This window comes from Podarcis melisellensis (assembly GCF_964234715.1).
Source record: "Podarcis melisellensis genome assembly, chromosome: 2".
Taxonomy (NCBI): domain Eukaryota; kingdom Metazoa; phylum Chordata; class Lepidosauria; order Squamata; family Lacertidae; genus Podarcis; species Podarcis melisellensis.
Genome location: NC_138529.1, coordinates 23,536,695 through 23,560,321, shown reverse-complemented (window position 1 = coordinate 23,560,321; position 23,627 = coordinate 23,536,695). Strand labels below are relative to the sequence as shown.

At 44.6% G+C, this 23,627-nt stretch overlaps 1 protein-coding gene across 1 annotated transcript in view; it reads left to right on the top strand.

Moving 5' to 3' along the window:
* Positions 1 to 23,627, top strand: part of FAM20A (FAM20A golgi associated secretory pathway pseudokinase) — a 44,781-nt gene that overhangs the window by 2,959 nt on the left and 18,195 nt on the right. Inside the window, exons 2-4 of the mRNA XM_081899749.1 lie at positions 19,863 to 20,044; positions 21,853 to 21,903; positions 23,452 to 23,530. Of these exons, the coding sequence (XP_081755875.1) occupies positions 19,863 to 20,044; positions 21,853 to 21,903; positions 23,452 to 23,530 (312 nt within the window). The remainder of the gene's footprint in view (positions 1 to 19,862; positions 20,045 to 21,852; positions 21,904 to 23,451; positions 23,531 to 23,627) is intronic.

The following is a 23,627-nucleotide window of genomic DNA, read 5'->3' as shown; positions in this document are numbered from 1 at the left end:
CAGTGCCGGAGCATGAAGCTCCACCACTGACCAGGAGATCACAGTTCATAAACTAAATGTCAGAACCTATTTGGAGCTCATGGGATCAGGCCCCTGGCCTATCTAGGCCCCAGCATCCTATTCCCACAGTGGCCAACCAGAAACCTGTGGGGAAATGTGCAAGCCGGACCTGAACATGACAGAACTCTCTCTTCCTGCATTTTAGGACTGATTTTCAGAAGCATTACAATCTCCGACGGTGGATGCAGAGTTTAACCCCTGTGCCTTGTAGCCATTGGTAGCCATCCCCTCCGTGAATTTGTCCAGTCCTCTTTTAAGAGAGCCAGTGTGGTGTAGTGATTAAGAGCGCTAGTCTCGTAATCTGGGGAACCGGGTTCGCGTCTCTGCTCCTCCACATGCAGCTGCTGGGTGACCTTGGGCCAGTCACACTTCTCTGAAGTCTCTCAGCCCCACTCACCTCACAGAGTGTTTGTTGTGGGGGAGGAAGGGAAAGGAGAATGTTAACCGCTTTGAGACTCCCTCGGGTAGTGATAAAGCGGGATATCAAATCCAAACTCTTCTTCTTCTTCTTAAAGCCATCCAAGTTGATGGCCATCACTGTGAATTCCATAATTTTCAGCTTCATTAGATATCCTTGAGTTCTAGTGTTATGCAAGAGGGAGAAGAACTTTTCCCTATCCATTCTCTCTCCATGCTTCCCACGAATTCTTCACTTATCTCAGATTTCATACAGTATTTGATCACGGTTCATAAACTAAGGGGGAGAAACAGCTCTCTCTCTTTTTTGTTACATCTCCGTCTTTTTCACTGTTACTGGGAAGTAAGGCTTGCTGATTGCTTTGGCATGTACGGAAAGGTAAAGCTGCTGAAAACTGCAGCCTTAGTCTTTTAAAATGCACACTGTACAAAAATAATAATTGGGGAGTGCGTTGAGCAACCGTGCCCTTTCTAAATGCTGCGATTGAGCTTTGTTTAGTCTTTAAACTTATAACAGGGTCACTTCTATCCTGCAGGAAAAAGTCGAGCTGAAAGCCTTGGCGCCGGAGCCAAAAATCTTTATCACAAACCTGCCACGGTGTCTATTTTGTGCTTAGTCCCTAATCGGTGCAGCTTACGTGTCACCAGAAAAGGAAAACAAAGTAATAATGTAAGAAGAACTGGTCTGAGCTCGAAGGAGCATAATAAGAGTGTGTGACCTTGCTTTGGTTCAGTGGGACAACTGTACTTCTCTTTGAACCACTGAGACGTGACTATAGAGATAAATAAGCCTGTCACCTTAGATCAAAAGCAAGCATGATGCAAGCACAGCTCTTTGGTCTCTTGAAACTTTTGCAAATAACAGCGGTGGTGATGGTGGGAGAGAAATATGTTTCTTTCCTAATGATGCAAATAGCAGCTTGGGGGTATGTGAAAGATTTTAATGTGGAGAATGGGGGCGAAGACAGTCTTCTTCTTCTTCTTCTTCTTCTTCTTCTTCTTCTTCTTCTTCTTCTTCTTCTTCTTCTTCCTCTTCTTCCTCTTCTTCTTCCTCTTCTTTGGCTATCCCTCGTAGCCGAGTAAGTTTGTCTTCCATAAACACAGTTTGAACAGTGAGTCCGTAAGTGACTGTGGAGGCCAATTCTGGATCCACACATCCTTCCACAGTGGGGACATTGGTTTCCAGGCGGAAGTTGATCACGGTGTGGATTTGCCAAGCGTTCCTTCCTCTTAGCACGTTTCTCCCTTGTGTCCTAACCAGTTCAAGTAGGTTTTACTCAGAGTAGACCCATTGTAGAGTAGAGCGGTTTTACTCAGAGTAGACCCAGTTAGCAACACTATTCTCAATGCATGCATGCACCTGTTCTTCTCTGTTTGTACTACTGTCCTGAGAATTCTCAAGCACTTGCTGTCCTCTGTGCTCAGTCACTTCCGTGCTGGGATGCCATCAGGAATGCTTCTTGCCACCTGTGTGCAAGACGTTTCTCCTACCAGCAGGCAGGCCAGCCACCTGCCCCACTGGAAATGGCATTGAAAGCCAGGAGGCAAGCTGGGAAAAGAGGACAGTGCCCAGCTGGGGGAGAAAGAGCTGCTTAGGGAGGGAAAGAGGGAGGCACCAACTTGCAGAAAATATTGGGGGTGGGTGGATCCCCTAAATATTTTATGGGGGGAGCTGAAGAAATCAGGGCCCCACAAAATTGGCACCTAGGCACTGAAACTGCCTTGCCCAGTCTGGTTGATGGCATTTGTGGTGAAGTTGATATTGGGGATGGGAGAAAGTATGACTTCATTTGTTCTCCTTGATCTCTCAGTGGCTTTTGGTACTGTTGCCCATGGTATCCTTCTGGGGAGTCTCAGGCAGGTGGGGGGTTGGAGGCACTCTCTGACCGTGAATCTGCTCCTACTTCTGGGGCCATTTCTGGAAAGTAGTTATGGGTGGCTGCCGCTTAGCACCATGGGAGTTGTCTTGGGATGTCCTGCATCTTGTCCCCTGTACTGTTTAACATCTTAGGGTGAAGGGGCAAGTAATTAATATGTTTTATTATTATATTTATATTTATAAATATGTTATTATTATTATTCTAATTTATTTATTTTCCAGATTAAAGTTTTACAACCACATATCCAACATACAACATAAAAACAAGATTCCAAAGAATCTCTTCCCCTTTGTGGGTCCTCTTGTTAATCATTTGCTCCTTCATCTTTTATGATAATCCAAACCTTCCTCTTCCCCCCTTAATTTATTTATTATTAATGTTGTAATACATATATGAAATCTTCACATATTGATACATATACATTACGTTCGTAAATTCACATTTTCACATTTCATTATGTACCAACATTTACCCATTTCTTATTTCTTGCCCTGTGTCTTCCCTCCACCCGTACGTGACTTCCTTGTTATTATTTTGTAACTTTATTATTGAGATTGTAATTTTGTATCTTAATAATTAAACATTCAATCTTATATATCTGCTTAGCTTAACTTAATTTAACTTTGTGAAATCAGTCTATCCTAACTTTTTACATCTTTTACATAATCCAAACCTTTTACATCTCCGTTATGTTCAAAATTCACCTTGAAGCTACAAGCGTTATTCCAGTCCTACGAACGATTTTAGCTGTTTGCAATGGTTTTTTAGATAAATTACAATTGTTCCCCATTCATTATTAAAATTTCGGTCTTCCTGATTTCTGATTCTTCCGGCCATTGTAGCCATTTCGGCATAATCCATCAACTTAATCTGCCATTCTTCTCTGGTAGGGACTTTATCTTCTTTCCATCTCTGGGCCAATAACATCCACGCAGCTGTGGTCACATACATAAATAGTCTTTTCTGCTCCCTTGGGGTTTCGGCACCTAGAATTCCTAAAAGAAAGACAGGGGCAGGTAATTAATAAATCAACAGTGATTAATTTAGCTAGTTGTTGAATTGAAATTTTATGTAAAATTAATTAATTGATTTAATCATCATCATAACTAAGAGTTAGCTTTATGCGGCAAGCTACTTTCAGTACCCATCCACATATCCCTCTCGCTTGGCGTTTAGCTCCTGGGCCTAAAATTCCCTACCCCTGCTCTATGGAGACCTTGTGAAGTACACTGGCTGCCCCTTGCCTGGTTTCTTGATGCCACCAGCAAGCAAGAAAAGCCTTAAAAGACTCCTGCTACAAATGCAAACACAAATGTGGCACTGTGGGTTAAACCACAGAGCCTTGGGCTTGCCGATCAGAAGGTTGGCAGTTCGAATCCCCATGACGGGGTGAGCTCCTGTCACTCAGTCCCAGCTCCTGCCAACCTAGCAGTTCGAAAGCACGTCAAAGTGCAAGCAGATAAATAGGTCCCGTCCAGCAGGAAGGTAAATGGCGTTTCCGTGCGCTGCTCTGGTTCGCCAGAAGCAGCTTAGTCATGCTGGCCAAATGACCCGGAAGCTGTCTGTGTACAAAACGCCAGCTCCCTTGGTCTATAGAGCAAGATGAGCACCGCAACCCCAGCGTCGTCCGCAATTGGACCTAATGGTCAGGGGTACCTTTACCTTTACCTTTTTTACAAATGCCTCTGGGCAGGTTTTCGAAAGCTATGGCTTCACAAAGGAACAGGGGTGTGGCGAACACACAGGGTCCCCGGACATTTGATGGTCTATTGATCCCTGTGCCACCACTGTGCTCGCTTCCCTGCTGCCACCAACACGTTACTCTCGGGTAAAACACTGAGTCCAGACAGTTGTTAAAAGTGAACCAAATAAAAAAGTTTATTTTATAAGCATTAACAAGTTTATGGTTTCTCAGATAATATTCCTGTCAGGTTCTTAACTTTAGTTTCTTTACCGGCCTATGCCTTCCTAATACCTTCTGACTGATTATCTCAACTGTTTGACTGACTCCTCTTAACAGATTCTCTCACTCTCTCACATCAGACTAGCCCAACCCACAGACTTATCTTCTGTCTCTTCTAACTCCAGACTGTCTTCTCAACAACTCTAACTCTAACTCCTAACTCCTCCCCTTGGGTTCCCATTTGGTTAGTCATTTTACAATTAGTTAACCCTTTCCTTCTGAACCCAGTATGATGTCACAAACCTAGGAGGGCAAACGCCATGAGGGGGGTCCCATTGGCAAGGGTTTGGGCTAGCTGAAGCCTGGAGCAGCTCTGACAGGTTTTGTGGGAGAAGCAAAGGGAAGGTTGCAAGCTGGAAGAGGTGAGGCAAAACTGAAGGGAGAGCATGGGAAAGAAATGAATGCAGGAGGAAAGAATGTCCCAGAGAACTACCCCCCCCCACACACACACACACAATTAGCCAATTAGGTTGGTGTTGTGGAAACTCCTCTGGCTGGCGGTGAGCAGAAATTGCTCGCCGCCGTTGATGGATTGCTTGTCCCCGTGTCAGAAAGTTACTGACATCTTGTTCTTTCCGAGCGAACCAGTGTTAACTGGAGCATGGAGGAGCTCACACTGTTTTGCAACGAAGAAAAAAGGGGGCAGCAGTCTTAAGCCTCTAAACTCATGGACACCCGTCCATAATATAAAAGCTGGTACACTGGAAGACGGTTTTTCGTGCCAGGGAAAACACTCACAAAACAGCGCTGTTTTTTAAGGCTAATGGAAGCCTCTTGGCTGCTTAGGTCTGAATTGGACCCGGGATAATTTCCAGAATCCTGATTTCTTCACCAGGCGTTGAAATGTGTTCATTTCTAGAGAGTGTCTGTTTTATACTTAGCTCGTATGCGGTCAAAAGCCAAATATCCTCCTTCGGCAATGGTTGGCCTGACTTCAGAGACACATTAAACGCAGGCTGTTTTAGGATTGCCACCTTCCTCCTCGCTCTTCCCCAACAGACGCTTTGTGCCTTTAACATCTGTGTGACAGGCAGATGTTCACTTAGGTGCAGACTTCCATGCAGTTACATAAGCGTCTGCCTATAGAATTTCTGCCTGTCACATAACAGTTAAATGCACAGAGGTTTCCGCCCCTACAGATATTGTTGGACTCCAGTTCTCTGGCCGATGGTCAGGGAGGATGCATCCAACAGTACCTGGCAGACTAAAGGTTCCCTATCCCTGAACTAAATAAAGGAATAAGGGAAATTTCAAGAATTCCAAAATGCAAAGTATAATAATAATAAATTTTATTTATACCCTGCCCTCCCCAGCCAAGACCGGGCTCAGGGCGGCTAACAACCAATAATAAAAACAATTTAAAAAACAAGATTAAAATACATTAAAACATTAGGATTCAGCCTCTTCACAGGAGGAGAAAGGAAAAAGAAAGAGGGGGAGGGAATCAAACTGATTCTAAGTGTAATGGTTATAGGGGTTGCTCGTGCGTAAGTTGCCGCCACTCCTGGCTAGGCTACCTGGTTGAACCCTTTCTGTCTGGACAGCCCTTCACTTCGTGGCTGTCTCAGTCGCTGGCAGAATCCGTCAGTGGGCGTTTCTTGAACCTCTTCCAGCAAAGAAGTTCTTTGACGCCAAGTCTCCGCCTACTCTCCCTGCGCGGAAGTCTTCTGCGCAGGGTGGGTGTGGGCAGCGGAGGACCCGTGCTCTCCCCGCTGGTCTCCGGCGAGAAGTCCTGGAGCCCCCTCGCCGATTCCCCCATCTGCCCCCCTTTATCCCTGGTGTTACGCTGATTTCCTTCCCCAGCCGATGAGCTCCCTCTCTCCCTGCTGGGCCCTTCTCCAGCATCGCTTTGGAGCCTTGCCTCCGCCTCTGGCTCCGATGGCAGTCCCCTGACACTAAGCCAAAGGCCAGGTGGAACAACTCTGTCTTACAGGCCCTGCGGAAAGAAATCAGATCCCGCAGGGCCGTGGTCTCATGAGACAGAGCGTTCCACCAGGCCAGAGCCAGTTTTGAGAAGGTCCTGGCTCTGGTTGAAGCTAATCTAACTTCCTTAGGGCCTGGGACCTCTAGGATGTTGCTATTTATGGACCTTAAGGTCCTCCGTGGGGCATATCAGGAGAGCCGGTCCCGTAGGTGGGTGTGGAATTGGCTCCATATCTAACATACTGTTATAAATTTGTGGCGGGGGGTCCTCCTAAACTCTAGTAATTAATAAATGGTGGGTTTTGATTATTTGGGAGATGTATTCAAGCTGCAGAGGTTTTGGCAGGGCGTTCTGGGAAGAAGAAGGAAGAAAAAAGAGTGGGGTCCATGATGGGCAGGATGGCTGAAGGCAGGCTACGGGAGATGCCTTGGACTCCATGGCTCATTGCTGTGGGGGACGAGCCCCTATTGAAATGACCGTGCTGTAAGCTCTGGACTCCCACCATGAAGGTGCAAAATGGGCGAATAAACCGTATTTCTTAATATAGTACTACGGTGGTCTCCACTGTGTCTCAACCCTGGGTGAGTGTCTGGAATTTCCTGGGATCTTGCTATTGCTCAGCAGAGAGTGGGAGTGGCACCCAACTTTTGTAATGGTACAAATGTTCTGAGGTTCAAACTATCTCTAGTACTTACCATCGTCTTTGATTTGCAAGGCTTTGGTATCTTTTCAGTCTGCATGGAGCAAAAGCATAGTTGGGAAAAGGAGCCTTTGATACAGCAGCATCCCTGTCATGTCTTGGAGGGATTTTTGGCTGATGCAGCTTGTCAGGTGAGGCTGAGAGAAATTGCGCTGGCTGAAATTCTCCCCGCTGGACCATTATTAAAGAGAGAGAAGCCTTGCCCTTCTTCTCCCTTGGCAATCCGGCAATTCCAAATACTGCAAATTCAATATTTTGTCCTAAAATGCAGAGCGGCTTTTCCTTGATGATGCGGAAGCAAATGGCAAATGATCAAATTGCCCTAAAATAAATGAAACTAATAGCCTATACCAGCGGAAGTGTTTTCATTTTCATGTCATTTTGGAGTTTGCACATGGTTCATCGGGCAAGGTGCTGAAAGCACGGACAATATGCTGCACTTAATCACAGTAAGAGCCAGTGAAATATTCGAGGCCGGCTAAGTAGCAAGTGTTTAAGCAGCGTGAGGTTACACTGGAGTGCCTGCAAATGGATATTGATTTAGAATTTGCAGAAGAACTAATGTAAGCCAAGATGTTATGCTATTAAATGGCCGTACCAAAGATAGCTGCAGAGGCTAGTAGGTCAGGCTAACAGGTCTCTGAATGTGCAAGGGTCAGAATTAATAGAGAGCTGTGTGTAAATTGTATATAGAATCATAGAACTGTACAGCTGGAAGGGACCCTGAGGATCATCTAGTCCAACCCCCTGCAATGCAGGAATATGAAGTTGTCCCATATGGGTATCGAACCTGCAACCTTGGTGTTATCAGCACCGTGCTCCAACCAAATGAGGCAAAAGGCTACGGCACCCCAGTATTCCCAGGCGGTCTCCCTTCCAAGTACTAACCAGACCTGACCCTGCTTAGCTTCTGAGATCAGACAAGATCAAGTGGCACGTTCAGGTAGTATGTGGCCTGGAACATCTGTGAATCGTGGTGTTCTTGGGTTTTAAATGCATATTTTTTGTACAAATGCGATATGTACAATGGTGAGCTTTCCATCAGCACAAGCATTGCAGATGGAGCGACCCCCCTCTCTCCTCCCTCCCTGCGCTGCCCAGGCACCCCAAGAGTCATTGGATGGGAGGTACAACAGGGGGAAGCCCAGTTGAACAACTGGAAGCTCTTGCACAGCTGATGGGACTCATTCATTGAATCCTTCCCTGTGTTTCTTAATCGGCTGCTTTGTAGTGAGTCAGACTATTTGTCCGTAACCCAATATTATCTGCTAACTAGGTGATCTGACAAAAATCTTTCCAATCCCTTCTTCCCTTTCCTCCTGCTTCATCTGCTTCTGCTAAGATGACAGGGACTGAACCCCTGGACCTTCTCAATGCAAAGTGTGAGCTCTGCCACTGAGTTTTGGCCTCTTCCCGGAGGCGAATAGGCCTTTGTTCTTCCCATTCCTTATGATGGGCCTTGATTTTTTTAAAAAAATAATCTTTATTTTTTACCAACAACCAAAACCCAAACAGTGAAACCCCCCAGGCGGCTGATACATTGAGTATACATAATCAATAATGACATATTCAAATCAACCATATGTACAATTCTATATACATTAACACTCCTCCCTCCACCAGGTTTATTTAACTTTTAACGTTTTAATTGCCCCAAATTGTTCAAACCTACTCAAATAATTCAAAATCTTCTCAAACCAATCCTCCTCTTTCTCACTGACCTTAAACCCTTTCATTCTGTGTATCTTCCCAGTTAGATATTCTAAAATTATAATATTATTCAATTTTTTCCTCCATTGGTTCACCCTTAGCTCTTCTGCATTTTTCCAGTTACTTGCTATAACCTGTCTGGCTGCAGTTACCATCAATTTTACCCATTTACATTCATCTTTTGTTTTTAACTCGGTGCTACTCAGACTAATAAGAACCATTAATTTAGAAATTTCCACCTTCCTACCCACAATTTCCGATATTTCTATACCAATCTGTCTCCAAAATTCATTATCTAATGGACAATTCCACCACATATGACTGTACGTTCCCATCACTCCACATTTCCTCCTCTGCTGTTACCCAAGCCCATGCATTATGCACTGAGCTCATGGAGGTTGCTGCTAGGCAAAGTAATATCTTCACAGGGTAACCACTAGCATAAAGAGAAGACCAAAACCAAATTGACAGCAGCATAACAAACAGCGAAGTCAGTGAGCCAGCTCTCAAGGCTTCAGGTGTGTTCAGGAGTCAATATACACAGTGAGAGGTGCAGGAATTAATATCTAGCTTGTGTGTACCTCTGACTATTGCACAATCCAACTCCTACACATGTATATGCTGCCCATAGATGGCATCCTCACATTTTTTGGAAAGGCAGGTGGATTACTTTCATAGGATGCACTCCCACAATTGATGTATACACTAGGCTTTAGGTGAACACCTGATCTGGTCTGTGCAGTGGTAATTGGGGCACATAGGAACCCAAGGCTTGTGTCTCCTCCCCAAAAGTAGAAGCTCCAGGCTTGGCCATTGTGTGGTGAGCTGTGGCAGACACCAGTGATACTACAAGAGATGCTCATGAGTTAGGTGGTGCTAGAGTTGTCTGAATTCCAGACCTTTCTCTGACAGCAATGTTTTGCTGTTCCAGTTCTTCAAAATGCACTGATTGGCAATCAGATTTTACAGTTTTGGAAGTTGGGCAACATCTGGGGCACACGTTGAAATTCCAAAACGGAAGCAGAAGTTGCTAAAACAAGTTGCACGGAGGGTCCCTTCAGTGGAATGGGATCACATGTGATAGCATCCTACAGCCGAGAGACAGAGAGAGAAAGAGAGAGAGAGAGAGAACACTTTTAACAAAGCTAGTTCTTAGATGTGCAATGAAACTTTGTTGTTGACATATGTGGCATTTGCCCTCCTAGGTGTGTGACATCATACTGGGTTCATACGGAAAGGGTTGACTAATTGTAAAATGACTAACCAAGGGAAGGAGTTAGGAGTTAGAGTTGTTGAGAAGACAGTCTGGAGTTAGAGAAGAGACAGAAAGGATAAGTCTTTGGGTTAGGCTAGTCTGATGTGGGAGAGTGAGAGACTCTGTGAAGAGGAGTCAGTCAAACAGTTGAGATAATCAGTCAGAAGGTATTAGGAAGGTATAGGCCGGTAAAGAAACTAAAGTTAAGATACTGACAGGAATATTATCTGAGAAACCATAAACTTGTTAATGTTTATAAAATAAACTTGTTTATTTGGTTCACTTTTAACAACTGTCTGGACTCAGTGTTTTACCCGAGAGTAACGGGTTGGTGGCAGCGAGGAAGCAAGCACAGTGGTGGCACAGGGATCAATAGACCGTTAAATGTCCGGGGACCCTGTGTGATCTCCACAACATCTATCTGTCTCAGGAGACAATGGAGTGCGCCTCCAGGGGTAAAGTCAAACTACTGTATTAGCAGCACCGAAGTGACCTCCCCAGGGCACAAGCCTCAAAGCAGACCCACTGAAATAAAATTAACATGGCTAAGTAAAACTTAGTTGAATACCACCCTTGGAGTAAGATTTGCCTAGCAAGTTCTGTCAGCTCAAGCCCTGTGCAAGGGCTTTTGATTTCACAGTGGGGCTTTCCTCCTCCTGCGTGTCCCCCGAAATGGACTCTGTGGAGTTGAAAGGACCCCTAAAACAGTGTGCAGGAAGGTGGAGGAACTGAGCTAGGGGAATCATTCTGTCTGACAAGTCAGAATCCTTGTGCAGGCAAAAAGATGGGAAGCATTGAATTCCACCCACAGTGTCTCTCATTCCATCCATCCTGGGAAACAGAACCTTGTGGGGTTTTTTGTGTGGCCATTCTCCATCTCTTTTCCTCTCTGTTCCGGCTTATCGGTCCCTTTTCGACTTGCTTTTTATTTCGTTACTTTGCTTATTTACTGCCTGAATCATTCCTGTGCTCTCTGGGCAAGCCGTTTGCCTTTGCGTGACTTAGCGTTTCCTCTCATTCTTTTGGGGAGAGGGTATTGATTATTCTCCAGCCACTTTGGAACGCAATATATGGCCCTCATAAACACAGGGACCATTCTGAGCACCTTCTCAGACTGCGCTAACATTAAATTTGTCTCTCCCTTAGTGCCCAAATGCAAATGAAACAGAGGGGAGCAAGGACATTTTTCCGAACGGAGAATTCTTTGTGTGCTAAATCCTCTTCGCTTAATGATTCAGTAGGGCGACTAAGATGGCACGCTAGGTCCTGTAAATCCACGAGACAGGTAGAAAGTCAAAGGATGAGCCAGAACTTGGGGTGTTGCCTATTGAAAGCGCCATAGCTCAGTGTGAGAATATCTGCTTCGCATGCTGATGGTTCCAGGTTCGATGCCTGAAATCCCCAGGAAGAATGGGGAAAGAATTTTGCAGGGCTGCTGACGGTTCAGTGCAAGCAACAGTGAGTTAGATGCAGTAGCGGCCAGTTTGGTAGCAAAGAGGCACCCTCTCTTGACATCAGTCTCGCTGCAACTTACTGTATTTTTCGCTCTATAAGATGCACTTTTCCCCTCCTAAAAAGTAAGGGGAAATGTGTGTGCGTCTTATGGAGCTAATGCAGGCGGGAGGCTCTGCTCAGCGCTCCCTTTAAAGAGCCCCATGGAGTGTGTGTGCGGCTCTTGGGGGCTTTTCCCCGAGGAGGGAGGAGGGCTGCCCTTCTCCCTCCTCGGGGAAAAGCCCCCAAGAGCCGTACACATGCTCCGTGCGCTCTTTAAAGGGAGCGCGGCTCTTGGGGGAGCCTTCATCTCGCTGCCTGGGAGAGGCTGCGCGCGGCTATCCCATAAGCCAGGACTGCAAGAGGCATTGCTGCACAGCAATCCCTCTTGCTGTTCTGGCTTCTAGGTTCGCCGTGCGAAGCCTCTTGAGGGCAGGGGGAGCCTTCATCCCGCTGCCCTGAAGAGGCTTTGCGCGGCTATCCCAGAAGCCAGATCCCTCTTGATGTTCTGGCTTCTGGGATTCAGAATATTTTTTTTCTTGTTTTCCTCCTTCAAAAACTAGGTGCATCTTATGTTCTTGTGCATCTTATAGAGTGAAAAATGCAGTACTTGGACAGGGATAAGGCAAGGAACAGGAAGCTGGACTAGGTGGGCCATTGGCCTGATCCAGCAGGTTCTTCTCATGTTCCTGTGATACCAGGCCTCACCAGTGGGTCAGAGGAGATTGTAGATGGCTCTCCAGTGTAGTGGCTCCTTGGGTACTGGTGAGTGTTGGGGACAAGTTGCTGAATGCCAATGCAGTGGCGTAGCGTGGTTTGCAGGTGCCCGGGATCAGGCAGGCTCTGGGGGACAGGGTGCGGAGGGTAACGGAGCCCAGCCCTCGCCGCCAATGCCACCGGAGCGGCCACAACCACCACTGGAGCCAAGCGGAGCCGCACTGCGCTGCTTGCCTGCCCATGCAGGCGGGAGTTTGTCTGGGCCCTCGGATCATCCCAGCCTCACAATAGGGTTGCCATACATCTGGGTTTTCCTGGACATATTCAGAATACTGCAGTTGGCAGCAGTGTCTGGACAGAAATCGGGAAAATGTCTGGGAAAATCCAGATGTATGGAAGCCCATGCCAGCAGTGCTGTTTGGGCCAATTTTCATAAAAATAGCTCAAAAACAGCATTTTTTGTGATTTTGGGAAGAAAAAAAAAGCTCAACAGCTTTTCTGTCCAGATTTTCATTGTTTGAAATATGGCAACCCTACCTCACAGAGCAGCTCCGTGCTGGCAGGGTGGCATGAGAAAGACACAACGGCCATGTGCCCTTCGATCTCAGCCTTGCAAAGCGAATGCAAGTCTGGTATCAAAGGGCACACAGCTATTGCATCCTTCTCACGCTGGCCTGCCAGACCTGCACCGATTTGTGAGGCCGAGATCTGTTCTGAACGATTTGCCCGGCAAAGCAATCAAAAGCACATCCTGGACAGTGTAAGTTCGTATATTCATGTCAGAAGATGACTTGAAACAAAGCCGATATAAGCTTCACAACTGAAAATGGCCGAAGATCATTTCTGCAGCTGACCTTAAATGAACTTTCCTAATTTTCCTTCATGCCATGAAGAAGTCTTGTCAGTTTCACGGTCTGGCTTTTGATCTCAGAAGTGAAATTGGCAAAGCTTAATCACAGTGCTAAGAGAAGCGCTTTGGGGAAAGAAATGAGTGGTTTGTTTCTGCCACTCAGCTACTAGAGTGCACCTCTTGCCCTTTGCGTGTTCAGACCTTTAAACCTCCCCCTTAAATAAATTCAGACAAGGCTCAAATTTTGGTTTGTTTTTTGGCAGAATTTAGGCCACAACTTTATTGATTACAGAAAGTGACTGGTTGCATAGGCTCTGGTTCGACTAGCTCCCTACCATGCAGGTAGCGCTGACCCAGGGTTCCAGCATAGATCAGCCAAGGGTGAACACCTGGATAAGCGGAAAGCCAGGAACAGGCTATCTCTGCCACCCAAATGTCCCCCTGGACTCAGGGGTGACCAAACCATTGAGTCCCTGGATTCCTTTAACGGAATACCCTTTACATAGGGATGGTGAGAGCGTTCTCCCATCCCTATCACCTGAACCAGAGCCTACCGGAACCTTACAAGTTGTGACGATTTGCTATGTGGCAGGTGAAACCTAAATGGCAACAGCCAATCAGCCAAGTGGGGAAAATTTCTGCAGTGCCCCTGTCCCAACGACAGACGACGGCATAGCAAGGTCAAGCACAAACCCTAAAAGTAGGGAGAGGTGGGCAGGTGTTTTGAATGCACATGCTGAAAGAGGAAGCTCTGGGTCACGTGCATGGGTATAAATAGGTCCTTCAAACCGTTTGGACTGCATCCCATTGGCCAGATTGCACCCAGCTTTGAGGGACCCACCAATCGGGTGTTGTGGCTGACCAATCGTACCCACCCACAACACAGGGGTGTCGGTTTTCCAGGTCTCACCACAATACGTGCCCTCTTTAAGGGAGGGCCTGATTTGGAGAAAAGGGAAGGAATTTTAAAAGATGAATTCATAAGGGCACTTTGCTGGCTGCTCTCTTCCCTGAAGACTGTAGCCTCTGCAGCAAGGGTTTTTTCCCCCCACTGTCCTTTCCACAACTGCAACCTCCAGTGACTAGATGTAGTGCAATTGTCACAGGTGAAGAGGCTGTGGAAATACCTCACGGAGGAATAAACAGATCAGGACACTCTTTGCAAGATCATGTGCATAAGCTCTTAAAATGGACAGTGCCGATTTGATGCATCTTTACTCTTAAATAAAACTTGCATTGCATTGAACCGTGACTAGGGCTATGTACACACTATATGTCTTTAAAGCACATTTGAATCCCTGCTGATAAAGTAACTTCTTGCAGGGAATGGTCAGGAATTTGGTTTTGTTCCTACCTGATTTGTGCACATCAAAAACAATTCACACTTCTCCAAATTTTGTTATGGTGTTCTCTAACAAAAAATAAATGCATATATTAGAGGAAAATGCATATAAAAATGCAGATATCGGTGTTTTTTAAAAAGGTAATAATCAAAATAAAAATGCATATACAGTATGAGAGGGAATATGTTTGTGAAAATGCACAAATTAGTGACTTTCCTTTTTTGGGTAAAATGTTAGGAGAAATGCAAACTGAAATGCTGGCGAATTTTTTGAGGCCTCTTTTTTTTTAAGTGATGTGGAAATGTGGCGAACGTAACTTCAGTTATGACAAAATGAGAAACTGAGAGAAGCCCAAATTAATGGATTGATCTGTCCCTTGGCTGTGGAAGCTCATGCTACAGTCAGTGGTACAAGACTTTCATCCACCTCCATTTATTAGCAAGAAAGGTTCAGTGGAAGTTTGAGCTGTGCTCCTACAGACTGTTCCATTATTCACACTAATTGGGTTTTCGCTTCCCAGACAACCCTGTTATTCAATCAGTGGAAACGTCCACTTATTGGGGCAGAGGGATCGGACTATTTTCTATAGAGGATGCTGAGATCAAGAACATAATATTTTGTTAAGAGCATTTTGGATACACTGTACAGAAGTGTACCAAGAGAGTGGATCCCTCTCTCAGATGAAGTGGGAGAGCTCTCTTTAGAACGCAGCATCGGACTGATAAGCCAGGGTCCCCGTTGTCTGAGACAAACCATCATTCAGCCTGTGCAGATAACAGTGCCTGAACCACATCGGGCAGCCCACATTGCAAGCCCTGTGGCTGGCATTTGTGATGTGCTCAGCGTCATTCATCACATCCGTTCAGCATGGCACTTCAGATAGGGAGCTTGGCACTGATTGCAGGATGTGAAAATCTGCTGAAGAAGTTAATAGCAGTGCCAAAATGGGGGTAGGCTGGGCAGGGGTGTTAATGAATAAATAATAATTGTTATGTGGGATGTGGGTGGCGCTGTGGGTTAAACCACAGAGCCTAGGGCTTATCAATCAGAAAGTCGGTAGTTCAAATCCCCGTGACGGGGTGAGCTCCCGTTGCTCGGTCCCTGCTCCTGCCAACCTAGCAGTTCGAAAGCACGTCAAAGTGCAAGTAGATAAATAGGTACCGCTCTGGTGGGAAGGTAAACGGCGTTTCCCTGTGCTGCTCTAGTTTTCCAGAAGTGGCTTAGTCATGCTGGCCACATGACCCGGAAGCTGTCTGCGGACAAATGCCGGCTCCCTCGTCCTATAGAGCGAGATGAGCGCCGCAACCCCAGGTTGCTGAGGTCCAGTGCTGAGGGCCTTCTGGCAGTTCCCTCATTGCAAGAAGCAAAGCTACAGGGAACCAGGCAGAGGGCCTTCTCGGTAGTGGCGCCCACCCTGTGGAATGCCCTCCCATCAGATGTCAAAGAGATAAACAACTACCTGACATTTAGAAGACATCTTCAGGGAAGTTTTTAATGTGTGACATTTTAATGTATTTTTAATCTTTGTTGGAAGCCGCCCATAGTGACTGGGGAAACCCAGCCAGATGGGCGGGGTAATAATAATAATAATAATAATAATAATAATAATAATAATAATAATAATAGTAATCTTGCTTGGTTGGGAGAATTTCAGGTAATGATATATGTAAGTTCATTGAAAGCTGTCCATTGGAACCTAGACTAGTTTTCTGTTTTCAAGTGGATGGCCTTACTAATTTTGCCTGGCAAGGCTCAAAAGACTGTAAATGAGATTGACGTGAAAAATTGTACCGTTGGTCTGGTGGTTAAAGCAAACGAAAAGGGACCATGTAATTTAGGCTGTTTTAGTTTGTCGATACCGTAACTGCCTGTTTGGCAAACAAGGCCCTGCGTTAGCGCTTTGACAATGTATGGCCATTATGCTTCCGAGGCTCTGACAGCTAAAGAATAATCACGCCAAATCCACAATGTAAAAATAAACCATGCGTCTCGGTTGGATTGCTAACAATGTGCCGTGGAAGGCATGAGTTGCTTAGAACAACAGACATCAATGTATCAATAGCTATTGTCAAGGAAAGGACTTAGATCTCCAATAATGAAGAGTGAGAGAAAGGCGGCACATGTCTCTTCCCCATTGTCAGTACTGCGCGGCTTAATTTGAGCTAGAGCACAACAGAGTTTGGCCCAGAATCTACTCCCCATTCTTGGAATGAATCCTGAAAATTTCAAAATAATAATATACCCGAGTCCTTTTGACTGTGTGCAAAGTGTCTTTCTCTCGCTTCTTAGTGACCACAACCAGCTCACACACATATTAGAGGCTAGAATTTCAGTTTTAGCCCCCGGCCCTTTTGCTTTCCCAGCAAAGAGACCATCCTTCTCATTTTGCCAATTGAGCCCTGTTTCTTGTGCAAACGGAGAGACTTGTACAAACTGAGCTCAGGTATGTACAAACTCAGCATCCCTAAAACCAGAAGCTTTGCTTTTGGGAATTACAGGGACAGAGAACCACCCAAACCGAATAGAAATTTAGTAATGTTTGTGACTACAGCAGCGAGAATGTTACTTGCCCAAAAATGGAAAGAAGAAGAAGTCCCAGCAAAAGAAGAATGGATACAAAAACGTATGGAATATGCAGAAATGGCAAAACTTACCAGAAAAATATGAAATCAAGATAACATTTTAAAAAAAAAATAAAAGAATGGAAATGGTTTATGGAATATTTACAAACAAACTGTAAAAAGATAAGAACATTGACAATGACCTGCAGTTTTATACGAGCACATATTTAAAGTGGATGAATAAATGAGCAAATTAAGTTAATCTGGATATGCAGAAAATATTAAAAATAAATTTAAGGAACCGTAGAAAGAGGGGGAAGGAAGTCAAGTTTTGAAATGTTAAAATGAGTGTAAAATTATGGAAATGTAGAAAACTGAAAATTGTTTTTTTAAAAAAAAAATTCAGCATCCCTACCAATAGAAAGAGTGGGGACCACTAATCAGAGTCATATGAGTAGGGATGAATTAACTAGAATGGAGAACCTGGGGCTCTCAAAATGTTGCTGGACTGCAACGGCCAGAACAGATGGATGTTGTGCTTCCCATTTGAGTGCCCCAGGTTCCCTATCTCTGCACTAAAACACGGGCCACCTCTCTGCTTGTTTTCATTGTGGAGAGAGTGCCTCTAACACCTCAATAACCTGTAGCTCTGAAATAATAGAGACATAGGTAAAGGTAAAGGGACACCTGACCATTAGGTCCAGTCGCGGACGACTCTGGGGTTGCGGCGCTAATCTTGCTTTATTGGCCGAGGGAGCCAGCATACAGCTTCCGGGTCATGTGGCCAGCATGACTAAGCCGCTTCTGGCGAACCAGAGCAGTGCACAGAAACACCGTTTACCTTCCCGCCAGAGCAGTACCTATTTATCTATTTGCACTGGCGTGCTTTCGAACTGCTAGGTTGGCAGGAGCTGGGACTGATCAACGGGAGCTCACCCCGTCGCAGGGATTCAAACCGCCGACCTTCTGTTCAGCAAGCCCCAGGCTCTGTGGTTTAACCCTCAGCGCCACCCGCATCCGAATGGAGACATAACAATAGTTTTATGCTATTCTATAATTTATTATTGAATCAGGCATTCCTCACACCACATCTGAAGAGAACACAATTAACACGGTGTTCTTATTTTTTAAAAAAATGGTGTGTGTACTAACACAGATGGACATGAGTACGAAGTTACTAGATATATATATCTGTAAGAGGTTGACAAGTCATTATGGTTTGGAAAAACCCCAGTGGCCCATGATTTCTCAGTGGTCTTTGAAACCACAATGTCTCCTTGCAGCATAACTTATGAAGAGGTTGAAGACTCAGCCTCTGATCTTGAGAGACTTGAGAGCATCTGCTTTGCCACACAAAGTAGTTTCCGGATTTTCCTCATGGAATTTCGCCCAGCATTTGTATATCCAGCAAATGTTGGATTTCCTCATCCTGTTGGTTTTATGGTCTGGCAAAAGAAAAATGCTAGCAAGCATATAGAATGTTCATTTTTCTACAAGGGCCAAAGAGAGAGGCAGGCAGGGACAGTGAATGTGGGATATTTTGGAGATTAGTACAGTTTCGCTCTGTTGATCTTGATCTCCTTCACCATGGTGGTGCAAGCTTCTGGGAGCTGTTAATGGTGCCAGCAATTATCAATCACAATTAAAATTGCATCCCAAATGCAGAAAACCCCATCTTGGGCCAGGCAGCCAATGAGGGTTCTTCTGAATTGCAGCAGCAGCAGCAGCCCAGTGCAGTTTTTTAACTGTTCCAGCTTGCTACAGACCCAAGACATAGGCTGAGATCCCACCACCCAGCACAATCCTGCTCCCCCACCAACAGCCTTCATTTGAACAGTTTTGTCAACACCTTGCTTTCCAAATGATGGCCGCTGTACCGATGGAGGTTTGAATCACTCAGTCATTAAGCAAGTGGAACAGAACTTCCCCTCCCTCTCTTCTTCCTAACTGCCTCCTCTGCCCCAAATCTGCTCCAGAGCAGTGTGGAAAACCCCAGATAAAACTTGAGAGTGCAGTGAGGGAGAGGAATGTACCATCACATGGGTAGAAGTTGTTCTGTTCCTGCAATGGCTTCCAGACCCTCCAAGTGTCCCTATATTCCAGGGACAGTCCCAGATTTACAGAAGCCATCCCGGTTTCTGATTTGATCCCAGAATTTTCCGCTTTTCCTTAGGACGTCCCTGTTTTCATTGGAGAAATACTGGAGGGTATGGAGTTATGCAACCCCCAAGCCAAGGAGATAAGTAACTATACAACCTTTAGAAGAAATCTGAAGGCAGGCCTGTATAGGGAATGTTTTATTATGTTTTCATATATGTTGGAAGCCTCCCAGAGTGGCTGGGGTAACCCAGTCAGATGGGTGGGGTAATAACAACAACAACAACAACAACAACACCACCAATAACACCTTGGTTTCCGAACGTCTCCATTTTCGAACATTTTGGTTTTCAAAAGCCGTAAACCCAGAAGTAAATGCTTCGGTTTTCAAACTTTCCTCAGAAGTCAAACATACCACGCAGCTTCCGTACTGAGTTTTCCTCTTTGAGGCTTCCATACCAAGTTTTCGGTTTTCAGTCATTTTGGAACTGAAATGGTCTTCCAGAATGAATTACTTTCGAAAACCGAGGTACCACTGTACAGGTTAAGAACTTAATTCGTTCTGGAGGTCCGTTCTTCACCTGGAACTGTTCTTAACCTGAGGTACCACTTTAGCTAATGGGGCCTTTTGCTGCCGCCGTGCCGCCACGGCACGATTTCCGTTCTCATCCTGAAGCAAAGTTCTTAACCCGAGGTACTATTTCTGGGTTAGCGGAGTTTGTAACCTGAAGCGTCTGTAACCCGAGGTACCACTGTAATTGAATAGGACGTCCTTGCTTTCATCAGAGAAATACCGGAGGCTATGGGCTTCATTGTATACAACCCTGAATGTGAGAATGTGATTTATCTGAGGGGCTGATTTTGTGTGCACCTTCTTTTTCATGTGTGCATCAGGAGACACAAGATTTACAGAGAGGAGCGCAACCTCACTTCGGACTCAATAACGCAGCTCAGGCAACAGGCAAGCTGGCTCCAATTCCACCTGGGAATCAACCGCTATGCCTTGTACCCACGGTCTAGCCCTCCGATTGACCAGCTCCTCCGGGACACGCAAAACTTTGGAACCATCAGCGCTGGTAAAGCTTCCTTTCTGAGAAGGATTAAAATTTACAGCATGCAATGCTTTGAAAGAAAATGTGATGAAAATGATGTATAGGTGGTATATTACCCCTGTAAAATTAGCTAGAATGTATAAAACAAGTAATAAATGTTGGAAATGTAAAGAAAAGGAAGGAACTTTTTATCATATGTGGTAGGAATGGAAAAAAGTGAAAGACTTCTCGGAAATGATATATAATGAGATGAAAAAGATGTTGAAATATACATTTATTAAAAAACGAGAAGCATTTTTACTTGGCATTGTAGGGGATGATATTAATAGACAGGATTGTAAGTTGTTTTTATATGCAGTGGTGGCAGCAAGAATATTATCGGCACAAAAATAGAAGCAAGAAGAATTATCGACAAAGGAAGAATGGCAAATGAAATTAATGGGCTATGCAGAATTAGATAAATTAATAGGAAGGATTTGAAACTTGCGGGATCAGAGATTCTTGGAAGACTGGAGTAAATATTTGAAAAGAAACTGTAATAAACAGATTACGCTAGTAGGATTGCAAGTAGGTTCTGTAAGGAGGTAGGTTCGCTAGTAGGTTCTGTAAGGAGGATTGTTTGAAACATTGCAAGAAAGACTATGATGAGAATTATTAGTTAAGGACGATTAAAAGTAATAGAGAAATTAAGAAATGCAGAACAAGCGATAGAGAACGGAAAATCTTCAGAAGTTGTTGACGGAAGTCTAAAATATTGTATAAGAAAAGAAGTTATGTTAAATGATTGTTGGAAATGATATGTTTAAAAAAACCCAATAAAAGGTAAAGCTTCCTTTCTGAACTGCCACCTCCACCAGATCATGAACTACAAGCGCAGAGCAAGCTTGGGTGAATGCATGCCTGATTAATGGCCGGGTTACTTTTTTCTTAATCAAATGCCACTGCAGCCAGCTACCCACTAATGTGGATAGGGAAATCCTGGGCTTTAAGGGGCTCCCTTTGTCTTTAATTAAACACTTCCCGTTTGCACATTCAGTCCATTTTATTGCTTTCCGATGAGCACAAGTATAGAGAGACAACAAAGGGGTAGTTTGTTAATTGCCCTTGGAAAAGCTTCCTTTAATTATCAAAATGTCCATTACTGTCCCCATGAAAGGGAAGCACTTTGATTACTGGTTTCCTCCCATTATTATTGTTTCGGTCTCCATTTTTTTGGTAGCTAATAATATCATTTTGCTATAAAATAGAGGGAAAGGTCATTAGAAGAAAACACATATGAAGACCTGCTTTCGAAAGCCCTCTTGATTACAAAAGCAGTTTCTGCCACATGACATTACCCTCTCCCCACCACTGAAAACTCCCCACCCTCTCCATGCCAAAATTTCCCATACAGTGGTACCTCAGATTAAGAACTTAATTCGTTCTTAAGGTCCGTTCTTAACCTGAAACTGTTCTTAACCTGAGGTACCACTTTAGCTAATAGGGCCTCCTGCTGCCGCTGTGCCGCCACCACACAATTTCTGTTCTCATCCTGAAAAAAACTTCTTAACCTGAGGTACTATTTCTGAGTTAACAGAGTCTGTAATCTGAAGCATCTGTAACCTGAAGCGTCTGTAACCCGAGGTACCACTGTAGTGCTCTTGTCATGACTAAAGGAGACCCAAAATATGCTCCCCCTCCCCCCAAAAAAATCATCATCGTGCAGAGTGTCAGAAGACCTTAATACCCCCTGCTAGGACAATTACATGAGTTCTATCACACACCGCATCTCTGAAAAAAAAGCATTCCTATTGGGTGAGCCTGAAGCTCATGGCTTTTTGTTTTCATTCCAGATTACAGCCAGGACGAGAAAGCATTGCTGGGTGCCTGTGACTGCACACAAAGTAAGTCAAGTGCCTCAGTTTCTACGAATCACAGGAATAATAAAACCATAGAATCTTAGAGTTGGGGCCCAAAGGGTCATTTAGTCCAACCCCCTACAATGCAGGAATTTCATCTAAAGAATCCCTGACAGCTGGTCATCCAACTTTGTTTTTAAAATTTCCAATGAGGACGAGGAGAGGAAAATTGGAGAAATTTTAATAACAGCGTTCTCTATTAACATGGCCATTAACAAAGCCATTACATTGATTATTAGTTTGTGTTTTGTGCCACCCTAAAATTAACTTTGATCTGCTGTTGCTGCCGCTGCTTCCTTTCTTCCTTCCCTTATTCCATAGATATTATAGGTTTTGTTTTGCATTTTCTTACGCTCTGTAGGCAACCACCTCTATATGCAAATATATCTTAATTACGTTGTGAATATTACAAAAACTGAGCTGGGTCAGTAATCCAGAATTCTTTTAATCAGCTTGGCGTACATGGAAACGAGCCACTTAAATTGGATGGAGAGCCTTTGACCCAGGACACTTCAATCAAAGTTATGCCCCTAAATTGAAATTTTCATATTCATAGAACAGCAGCCTGCTCTGGCAAGGCATCCCTCATTTCCTAGTGGAGTAGTAGCCGAAGTCTAGATGCTAATAACGGGTTGGAACAGAAACGCAGAGCAAAATGAGCCGCTGGTTTCACTCCCTCTCACCCCCACCCATACCTGTAGTGTGTGTGGCTTGTCTCTTTAAGAAGCAGGCATAGCCTGTAAGAAGAAACTCATTTCCCAACCTTGGGGGGGTAGTCCCCCCCAGTTAACTAGGAACTAGTTGGAACCTCAGTCTTGGATATGTAGCAAGTCCTCCTGTTATACAGAGTGCTGTTCTCCTGAATTCAACACAGCACTAAGTGGGTTAGGCATTGCAGAACAATGTCTGCTCATGCAAAGGGACTTTCCCCCCTCCTCTATGTGCCCCCCACATTAGGGGTGTCATTGAGGAATTCAAATCTGCTTTTAGCTTCATAAGTCTACATTCGATGAAGAAACATATAAACTGCATTCGGAAAACCAAAGGATTTTAATTTTACCTTCTTAAAATGTCAGGTAATGCTAAAAGATCATGTTGTTGTTGTTATTGTTAAGTGTGTGTGTCTAACAAACACTAAAAGTATTTGGCAATCTTTTTTTAAGGATTTCTATGCAATTTTACACACATTTTGCTTACCAAGCAAAGCTAAATTATATTAATTTAACCAAAATATAATTTGAATTCCCTAGTCACGTAACAACTTTTGAACAACTCTGATTTTTGGAATTTGAAAGTTGAAGAATTCAGTACATCCTACCTCCGCATGTACCCTCAGCATGTTTTAGGGCAGATTTAGGGGGTGTAGGGCAAGGAGTGGGGGGATAAAAGCCCCATTGCATGAGTGGAGCTCATTCCAGGCAACAACTTAGTTGAATCCCACCTGAATAACTTGCCAGGTTAACACTAAAGAGTTTCCGTTTTCTCAAAAGTCTGTTTGAACAATGAGCTGAGTGTCTCGGTTTCACTTTCCAGTTGTCAAGCCCAGCGGTGTGCACCTGAAACTTGTTCTGCGGTTCCAGGACTTTGGCAAAGCCATGTTCAAACCCATGAGGTAAGCTCAGTTCACCTGAAAACATTTGCCTAGTCGTTGCTGTTATTTATCTTGTTTGGTATGGTGTGCATTTTCATCATGATGACACCACCATGAA